Source organism: Vicia villosa, linkage group LG2 (genome assembly GCF_029867415.1).
Source record: "Vicia villosa cultivar HV-30 ecotype Madison, WI linkage group LG2, Vvil1.0, whole genome shotgun sequence".
NCBI classification, from domain to species: Eukaryota; Viridiplantae; Streptophyta; class Magnoliopsida; order Fabales; family Fabaceae; genus Vicia; species Vicia villosa.
In genome coordinates, this window is record NC_081181.1 from 108,816,608 (window position 1) to 108,827,686 (window position 11,079).

General features: G+C 34.0%; 1 protein-coding gene across 2 annotated transcripts; it reads left to right on the forward strand.

Annotated features, from left to right (window-relative positions):
* The first annotated feature begins 5,439 nt into the window (after positions 1 to 5,439).
* Positions 5,440 to 10,498, forward strand: LOC131651768 (uncharacterized). Of its 2 annotated transcripts, none has more exons than XM_058921459.1 (10): positions 5,440 to 5,605; positions 6,065 to 6,119; positions 6,223 to 6,458; positions 7,301 to 7,418; positions 8,075 to 8,149; positions 8,235 to 8,358; positions 8,463 to 8,947; positions 9,040 to 9,179; positions 9,348 to 9,437; positions 10,023 to 10,498. In XM_058921459.1, exons 2-10 carry the CDS (start codon positions 6,084 to 6,086, stop codon positions 10,129 to 10,131), a joined length of 1,413 nt encoding a protein of 470 aa, XP_058777442.1. In that variant the 5' UTR covers positions 5,440 to 5,605; positions 6,065 to 6,083; the 3' UTR covers positions 10,132 to 10,498. The 2 variants fall into 2 exon arrangements, with proteins under 2 accessions (XP_058777442.1, XP_058777443.1); XM_058921460.1 differs by having other exon boundaries at positions 6,082 to 6,119.
* The last annotated feature ends 581 nt before the right edge of the window (positions 10,499 to 11,079 follow it).

Consider the following 11,079-nt stretch of genomic DNA (forward strand, 5'->3'; position numbering starts at 1 on the left):
GGGAAAATAGGTATTAACCCTAAATTATAATATCAACTAATAAAAGTTATCATAAAATACTAGCAACAAATTAAAGTTGCATGACATAAAATTGTATTAGCATTAAAATAACCAAAAAGTGAAACATTCAAAATTAGTTAATGTCATAGTTCACTAAAATAGTAAATGTTTAGAGACTAAAATTACAACTTCTAAGTTAATATTCATCAAAATTATTAAAATTGTAATAATAAATAAATGATTAGTGGGTCATTGGGTTTTACCCGAAACCCAATTTTTTAATGGTTTTTTAGTTTTGAAACTCATATCCACCCAATTACCCGACCCAACCCACTTTTGTGAATTTTTTAGGGTGAGTTTGACTGGGTTTTGTGGGTTGACTCAACCCATGTACACCCCTATATTCCATGACGCGTCATGTGACAACATCACTTCATACGAGATATATAACCCCCACACGCTTGACCAATACCTAAGATTCAATTGACTGCATCAAGTAAGAAATAACCCATATACAAGACTTAACTCCCCCTGTCTAGGATAACCAATGCTCCTGCAGGCGATAAGCTCAAGAGTATCAGAGGATATTTCATGAGACAAACTTTATCTCTTAGTATTTTTCTTACTTTACAAGCTTCAGACTTGTTTCACCTTTATCTTGCAGCACACGAAACTACCATCTCATTATCATGCCGATCATATCATTTTATCTGATGTCTTTCCCTTGCTCTTACTAGCAATGTAGATACAATAGAGTCATTTACAAATTCTTTTTTCTAAGTAAGAGTCACATAAGTGATTTTTCAACATCTCTTCATACATCTTTCTTGATCATTGGTCTTGATCATAAACTATGGTTCTGGAGAAAACGAACCTAGTACTTAGAAACACACTCCTTTGCAAGAGATACATAAGGATAATACTGCACTTGTTGTTTTTCTTCCAAGATCTAACCCTAGATCAGTATTTCCTGAAACAGTCTTGGTGCACCATCCTTTAAACCTTCATCTACAATGACGTTACAACACCATTTGGTTCTGGAACCTCCCCTCATAGAACGTGTTAACCTTCATAGGTCCTTCCAAACCAGGAGATTTCCAATGTTCATACTCTCATCAGCCACCATGCATCTGGGAACCATGGAGTAAAATAAACGCTCATTTCCTTTCTGAATCAAGATATTCAAATCTGCATGAACACATCAGGAAATTACCCAGCTCCCGTCAGAGTATTTGCAATCAGACACATGCATACCTTCTTAAAGAAAACATTTTCTCATGTTCTTTTCTTCACAGCTTCTTTTTTATTCACACACAAGGTAAAGCTCATAGCCTGACAAACTTCTTCAGTGTATCACTAGTACAAGAGGATCCTTCATCATGACCAACATTCATGATGGATCTCCATAACAAAACTATGCCAGATCAAGCCAATGACTAGACTTCACGTTCCACCATGATTTTCAGAATGACTTCCTTTTCAGAAGAACCAAACCCTTGAGATGGTGTTTTAACATTAATTCAGACATCAATCTCAATCACATGGATTTCATCAATTGCTATGGTTCTAGAGAGAACACCCATGGTAATCCATACACAACTCAAGGACTTTATTCTTATAAGCACTATGTCCAGACCTCCTGTCTGACTTTGAGGTGTTAGATGCAATCCCTATGCATCTAAAGAGGATATTCCCTCAAACAGATACTCATAGGAATGACCATGATAAATAGGGTATTGAATGATCAGTATACACCATACAAATAGTTTGGATAAAAATTTCAAGATACACTTCAATCTATGATCCTTTGGTCCCTAAAAGGAGTACCAACTCCTCCTTACTCCAAACAAGTTTTAACAAGTTCATCCTAGGTGTATTGGATGACAAAGAAACATTCAAACACTTAGGTTGATACATTTCCAGAACACTTAGCTCCTTTAGTTGTTTCTCTTAATGCGCCAAAACAAGAGTTCATGTTCTTATAATAATATCAAGTTTGAGTATACAACCTCCATCCTATTTATGAGACACAACACCAGCCATGTTGAGAAAAATAAATTCTCAACACAAAGATGTCAAGACATTACCTCTAACATTTCTTCAAGGTCTTCAACACCAGATCAAATACACTCTTCAACAGCTGCCAAGAGCAACTTAGAGAATCATACATTGTCTTTTCCAAATGTAGCACGATCTTAAACAAGTTCTCAATAGGAAATAGAGGCTCAACTTCTATACTTTCATCTATGTTGATAAAAAATAACCTGACCCAAGAGGTAACCAATAGGTAGGTCATAGCTTGACCATCCTAATTGTCTAAGATAAGTTTTCTGAAAGAAACTTCTTAGATACACACCCAAGATGCCTCCCCTTTCCATATAAGGAGAAGGTTCTAAACCTATGTGATCAACACACATTTATTTAGCACCCACATCATCTGTTAAGCCACGGGAAACTGCACACATGTTGATTTCATGTTCCAACATCCAGTAAAACATCAGTTCCCTTCTCATGGAACACACTGCATTCCTCGAACACCTTCACGGTCTTTAATGGAAGTCCAACAATAAAGAAACGCTCGTTCTCCTAATTTAGCCACAAACTAGGAATATCCATGCAGATGTTTATGATCACTATTGATCATCTTTTCTCTAGTTTCTCATCAACCTCGTTGATAAGTCCCTTAATGAGTGGACTTGAGATAAACTTCAAGTATCTTTGGCAACTTTAATAAGCTTGTTGAAAAGTCTTCCACATAATATTGCATCACAAGATAACCCTGCTGAGGAGACCAAACCCTAATGTCCTTCCCATATTGATATTTCAAGAGCATATCATTAAGATCTCCATAGACAAGAAACAACCAGGTTTACATCAGATACCATGCAGCGGAACACAAAACAAACGCTCTTTAAACTTCAAGAACAACACACTTGCACCTAAGTAGCACCACAAACCAGGAGACAACAAAATAACATAAGTTTGAAAATAAATCAAACACAAGAGAGTGGCTCATCACCAACACACCATGCCTGAACAGCTTCAGACAAGGCCAATGCATACCATGTCACAAAAGCATAATGCTCCCCCAGTCAGTATGAATTGTCCAAGTTTATACACCTTTTCAGTAGAATCTTCCTTCCTTTCCCATGAACCAGGAAGTATCACCAAAGGATCCCACCCAAATATTGAACAAGATTCCTGCTCTGATACCAATTGAAATTCTAGTATGTCAGACTCCAGATGTCCTATGACTTATTGGGACATCTGATCTGATACAACTCATCATTAAGGTATAAACACATATCAACAATATTGAAAGGTAAACAACACACATAATTGTTAACCCAGTTTGGTGTACAATAACACCTGCTTTGGGGGCTACCAAGCCAGAGATAAAGTTTACTATGATAGTATCAATTTAAAGTACTATGCAAACAACCTCCGGTTTACCGACTTCTCACTTAATCACTACCCCAATTAACTTTCTACCTAACACTCACCTAGGTATGAGGCCATCCTTAACTCCCCTTTAATCACAGTCAATGATGAGACACTTCTAAACATTTAGAATAAAACAAGAAGACACACTTCAAAAACAATACCTAGCCCAGACTCTTTATTAAGAACAATATTTAGAGTTGCTTAAAAGTTTCCTTCAAGAACAATAAACATTCTATGCTTAAGAGCTTAAGAATGAACCATAGAGAATTACAACTCAAAACATTAGTCCTACTCTCATATCAACATGATATTCGAGAGGCTCACGCTTATCGACTCTCATAGAGAGTGGCTTACAAACTCAACCCTAATAATATAAACTTTACATTTTTGGCTGGTTTCATTTCCTAAGTTACAATGCTTCTATTTATAACCTTTTTGCAAACTGGATTTGGGCTTTCAATCATAACTTATCAGCTGCTACAAATCAGCAGGAAACTTCTGCATAAAGATAGGTCTTCAATTAAATCTTCCTAAATTATCTCCATAATTAGAAAGTGAATATTCTTCTTGATCCAGACTCGAATCTTCCAGACCTAATAATCAACGCCACATAGGATAACATAATATTATTAGTATATTCTGCACTAGTTAAATCTTGAACCTATCCAACAACCCAGTCCAAAATAGTCATGATGTCAAATAACTTCAGCATAGGACATCTTGTCTAACATTTTGCTTTAGTTGATAGAACATCTCAACTCAACATGTTTCTTCATAACATAAGACATCTTGTTCAACATGCTCTTTTAACTAAGATAACACATCCTATTTATCATAGTCCTGTTATATTTGTTATTATCAATGTTTTTACCCGTATGCGCGTACACGCGTGCATATATATTTAAAAAGTGAATATATACAAGTTTTAAAAGGAATGTTTTAATAGGTTTTTGCACAAAAATAAATATTTTTAATCGGACAAAATCTCTATTTAATGAACCCTAGAGCATTTGGATGAGATGACGAGTCTCTTTCAGATTAACTAAATGTTATGAGTTTGAACTTATTTCTAGACACACAACATTGTTAAATCTTTTAAGAATAATTTATCGTCTATTGTAGTCCTACATGACTGAAGGGATTAATCTATGTAATTGCACATAGAAAATTTTCAATTTATAAGAAAAACATTATTTAATGAACAATTGTAATAGTAATTTTTTTTTTATAAAAAATTTAATATTAATGAAGATTTACAAAAGTGAAGTGAATCAGTTGTATTTGTTAATTGAGTGAATAAAAAAAAAAGTTCAATATAATGGTCTATACTTTGAATTCTCTAAATATTAATTTATATCTATAATTATTTAAAGTATAAGTATTTGACTCATATTTCTAAACCTTTAAAAAAAATTTTAAAATATATAAAAAACAATTTTTTTTAACAAAAATAATTGATTCAAGGAAAGTCCATTGATCATAACTCTAGTGAGAATCCATATCCCCCTTTGACATGAGAGTTCTCTTTCATTTTACCATAAATGACAATATGCATTTAAAAAAAAATAATTTAAGAAATAAAATTTGTCAAAAAAATGATCAAATTGATATTGCTTTCTATTAAAATTTGTTTGCGAAAGAATTCAAATAAATCATAATAAAAACCAAACACATAAAATATAATAATGACATGATAAATTTATCATATAACGTGTTTGATTCATACACGTGACATGATAGAAACATAATATTATTACTTCATATTTCCGTATACATTTAGTATACATTTAATGTTGATATAAAAAAAATATTATAATTAAATTATAAAATTATTTTTAAAAAAATAACATTTTTTTTCTATCTTAAATTTAATAAATAAACATAAATATAATATACTATAGTAAAAATTAAGTACATTGGGCTGGATAATCAACAGCATGTAAGGGCCCAAGTACCCTTGTAACAATAATTATTATATTTTTGTCGGATTTGTAATTAAAATCTTTCGAGGGGGGAAGAGGGTCTATGGAAAATTCTGGAACAAACAAATTATAAAATCACTCCCCCCTTCCCAATTTCTCTCCCTTTTTTCGCTTTCTGCCCTAATCCACAATTTCATTCTATCGCGCTGCTCAATTCACTTCACCGTTCATCAATTCAGGTACTCTCTTCCTCAATTTCAATTCTTTCTCTTCTCTTTCTAACGCTTTTTTTCATCTATCGTTTCAATTTGTGTTATTCTCGTCTTTTACCCTTTCGATTTTTTATCGATTTGTTTCGATTTCCCCCAAATTCCCACTGGATTCGGTTTTCTCGATCGTATACTTGTTTTTCTTCATTGTTTCTTGCTGTGAGAGGTTTCAATTTTGTGCGGTGATCATCTTGGTGTGTGTGTAGCAATTTGGGGGAAATTAATCGTAGATTTCAAAAACCCTAATTTTAGTACTTTTCAGATAATGTTCGTACTTTTTTGTTTCTGGGTGGTTTTTTTTTGTGTGATTCAGTTTTTTTAACACTGTCAGTTACTGTTTCTGAGAAATTCAGCATTGAATTAGCGTTAATTGTGTTGATAGTTTTGATTTGATTGGATTCTGATTAAATTGGTGACTGTTTTTAACAGTTGATTTGATTTGCTAGTTATGATTGGAACCTCAATGCGGGGCTATGAGGGGGATGTAAGCATTCTCATCTTCAAGGATTGAAAATTTGAGATTTCAATTAGTGTTCTTGTTTTTTTAACATTTTTTTTTCTGAATTGAATTTGGTTTTTGTCTTCAGGAATATGAGGATTACGATGATTATGAGGATGAAGAACTGGAGGAAGGGGAGGGATATGAAGATGAGGAAGGTGAAGAATATGTGGAGGAAGAACCTCGGAAGCCTACTCCGGAAGAACTGGAATACCTTGAGTTGAGGAAGAAGTTGAAAGAATCGATAAGGAAAAAGATGAAGAAGGAGAATAGTATTTCTCTTGCGGATTCCAGTGGAAGAAGGAAGCAAGTTCATTATGATAAGTGAGTTTTACAATTATTTTTAACCATATGCAAATAGCCATATTATAAACTTGAACTATTTTTAACATGAATGAATATTTTGATGAGACTAAATAACAATAATAATAATCAGAGAATAGGTATCTGGTTTATGAGTGCACCAAATGCAATTTTATTTTGGTCTTTTGTTAGTAAGTGCATCTGTGCATGTATCATACCATGGTGAATGTGGCAGAATCACGATGAACCCCTAGAAATTTTTCCAATGTTGCTTGTTCTGCCTACTGCCCAATACCGTTGCTTTAGTGGGCATGGCAGCAGTAAGTTTACAATGTTTCTTTTTTGCACGGCAATTTGTATGAAGTCAATTGTTTCAGGAATATAAACTCATTTTCCTATTAGCTTCACTTTTGAAGGCTTGCTTTCTCTATATCTAATTATCCATTGCATGCTTTCTCCATATCTAATTATACATTGCATGCTTTCTCCATATCTAATTATACTTTGCACGCTTTTTCTATATCTAATTATCCTCTGCATGCTTTTTCTATATCTAATTATCCTCTTAGATGTAGTACTACCCGATAATATGTCCATTTTTTAATTGTTTTAAGTGAAATTGTATTTTCATATTTGTCATGGTTGTGCTACACATGTTTTATGTTTATTATAATTATGGTAATATGCTAATCAGAATTTTGAGGCTACACTTTTCTTTACTGTCTTGCTTGTGCAACTATTAACAATGCCTGTTTTGTGCTCTTCATTGATATGATTTGTTCTTGCATAGCATACAATATGTGAAATATGCCAAGAGCAGTAATTTTGAAATATTTGTTTTCAATTGTCATTTGTTGCTGCAGTTATGGGTCCTTTTTTGGCCCATCTCAACCGGTTATTGCTCAGAGAGTAATCCAAGAGAGCAAATCCTTGTTAGAAAATAGGCATTTGGTACCCAAGCCTTCCAACACACATCAAACTGTATGTATTCAACACCTTTTCTTTTCCGCATTCCTTTTAATATTGTTTTATAAAGTTCATTGTGATTTCGTCAATCTTCATTTCGAGTTTTGATTACTTTATACTGTGGAAGTTTTTAAATGTGATATTGTATTGAGCATTTCGAGTTTCATGTATTTGATAACTCAGAGAAGTGTCCTTACGAAACTCTTTTTTTCCTTTACCTTGGTGCTCTTTGGGCACTCTTCAGACACATCTGTCTGTGATTTGTGTACACCAGTGTTATCAAATTACGACATCGTGGTGGATAGACATTTAGGTTTTTGGGCTTGCCGCAATGGTAAATATCAGCCGACATTGTGGGTTTTTCCGTCATAATCAGCTATTAACGGAGCCGAAAAGCGGCCCGTATGGCGGGATTTTGGCTCTCCGCCATCGACAACACTGGTGTATACACTGACTATAGCGGAAACTATTTTTCTATCCAATGAATGTATATGTAATCTTACACTGTGATTGAATAACAAAGTTGTTACACTTCCTCCCTTTCTTGTGCGGCTAATCTTGTATTTTATAGCATTATTCTAATTGATGTTTGTTTATTTTTTCTCAATGCTGTGCACCCCATTACTTGTTTTTGCCATCCAGTACTTATGCAACTTTCTAAATGTCTACAGAATAAAAGTACAAATAAGGTTTCTAATGGTGTATCAAAGTCTTCAGCTCATCAGCAGCCACCCAGAGTCAAAGAGGTATTGTAGCTGCTTTTGTATACATTTTCTTTTGTAACTCTTTAGTCATTATCTTCTAATATTATGAACTGTTATGGTTAAGCAGAAGCTAGTTAAAGCTGAGAAACTCAAGGTTACAAGAGATTACTCATTTCTTTTGTCTGATGACACGGATATTCCCGGTCCATCAAAAGAGCCTCCATCTAGGAATACATCTGTGCGCAATTCAGGTATGTTGTTGTTTGGATGTGTTGTGTGGTGTGTAGTTGTGGGAGTTTGAATATATTTTACTGTGATTAAGGAAACTTATACAGGGTTTTTGCTGATGTTAAAGTGGGACAAGCAGCTCAAGTTCCAGGAAGGAGTAAACATTCTTTGAGCAATGGTGGCAAACTCGTTCGTAGTACTGGTGATAATCGGAGACCTGTTGCGGGGGCTAGTCATTTGGCTCCTAAACCGCAATCCAATTATAAGTTAAGTTCTTCCAGTCAGGCCAGTAAGGCATCAGTAGATTCTAGAAAACATCTTGGTAGCAACAGTGGGAATGGACCAGGCCGGCCAGTGGGGCCAAAAGGCATGCCTTCAGTGGGGTCAAAAGGCATGCCTTCAAAGATGCCCGTTAATACCATGGGGAGAAAATCAGTCACACCTGGTATGAGAAATCCTGTGAATGGTGTGCAGAAGCCACCTCCGTCAAAGGTTTTCCCATCTGTTCCAAAGTATAGTATGGACCAAAGAAAAGATGTACGCGAACTGCATAAACCCAAAATATTACCAAGACCACCACCGAGACCTCCAGTAGCATCATCAAGAGCTCAGGTATACAGCGATACACATGTGCGCACACGTTATGGAGCCCTTAAATTTGATTCACCGCTCCTTATCACTTTTTTTGTTCAATTGCTTGACAGGTCAGTAAACCACCACTTAAACAAGTTCCTAAGCGTCCTGATGTGCATGACCTACGCCCCAAGAGTAAACTTGGGAAACGGCGCCTTGATGAGCCTGAGGATGACGAGGATGTTAGCAAAATGATCAGATCGATGTTTAAGTAAGTTTTCTATGATTTAAGTTTCTTTTTTCTAGTGTTGGTGCTTGATTTTTGTGTAGTGTTTGAAAAGTTTCAAATGGGTGAGACTTGTTTTAATAACCAAGGTCTTTCTCTTAATACATATATTTATTTCACTTCATATTTATACTTTTGTTGGATTATTTGCAGTTACAACCCCAGCAGATTTGTCGATGACGACGACGACGTTGATAATATGGAGGCAGGCTTTGATGAAATTGTGCGGGAGGAAAAGAGGAGGTTGGTTTCTCTAAAGCTTAATCTAAATTATTTATTTAGTTCTTCAATAATACTTTTGCTTTTTTTATTTAGAACACGAAATAAACTTGATAAAAAACCTTTTTTCTCATCGCTTTGCGGTGCCATTATAACGTATTATGGTGGATATTTGATAACACTGCAGATTACAAGTAATTCTTTCTATGATACTTGAAATACTTCATATAAAATCTTGCTAAGCAGTTAATGCACTGAGGAAACAGTACATTCCACACTTTCTTTGTTTAGTAATTAGGTAAAAAGTAGTGCTAGCTTCACACTTATCAAACAAAGACACTTGTCAATACACTTTTTTCTAGTGAACTAAAGATAGTGTTAGAAAGTGTGTTGGTAGCATTTACTGCCAGGAGGATTATAATCAAAAGCTGCTGGGTAAGACTTGTTTCATTTTCCTGAAGTCACTGATTGTCTTGTAAATGATCATGATGTCGTTTACTTGTATTTGTATATCTAGGATGTGTTTGTTTTCAGAGAATGTTCTTTATTTTTGTCTTTTACAAATAAACAAAAATATAATATTTTCTTATGCTGATGGTTGTGTTGCAGTTCTTTAATTGCTAAAAAGGAGGACGAGGAGCAACTTAGGTTGTTAGAGGAAGAGGAAGAAAGAGCGCGGAAACGAAAGATGTTAAAGAAGCGTAGGGTCGGGGAGTAGTAACAGGAAAATCAAAGATCATACTAAGCTTTCAAATTATCGGTGTGATTATCATGAAATCTGAATTGCCCAGTTCAGTCCAATGGTGGTGAAAATTAAGTTGGGGCCACTAACAAATTGGCAATAGCGATGATGTAAAAGAAAGTGGTGTTTTGCCAATCAAGTTTGTATTATATTTTGTAATTTGTAATAATGCTAATCATATAACTAATGATTGCAATTTTTTCATTTTTACAAGGGGCAAATACTTGGGGTCTTAGTTTTGATAGATTTGGCCTTCAACCATAATAATTTTTATTTGGTAGATTGTTTAGGAATGAGATGATTTTGAGTTTAATAAAAGATGGATTTAGGTTGGTCATGATCATTTGAGTTTTATAAAGATGGATTTAGGTTTGTCATGAGCATGCATGAAATATTTATTCATTCCTCATTTTGCTTGTTTGATATCAATTGTTGTGAATTGTAATAGTGTGATTTTTTCAAAACTACCTAGATATCAAATCAATGAGTGATACTAGGGGTGGCAATTAAATCCATTAAGAGAAAATTCATCCAATCTATCCACTAAAAAATCCATCCAATCCATCCACCACATAAGAAATAGATTAATGGATTGGATTAAATCCATCCATGATTAATGGATTGGATTAAATCCATCCATTTATATACATGGATAGATTCAATCCATCCATCACATTTTGGTAATCCAATGGATTATATTTTTCTTATACTTTAAATTCATTAAATTATTGATAAGAAAAATTGAGTTTTTACGGAAATATGAAAAATCGAGTTTTTTTCGAAAAAAACAAAAAAAATGATTTTTTATGAAAATATAAAAAATTGATTTTCCAGAAAAACGAAAAATCAATTTTTTTTCAAAAAAAATCGAGTTTTTTTCGAAAATACAAAAAATTAATTTAAAAAAATAAAATTAAAATCCAA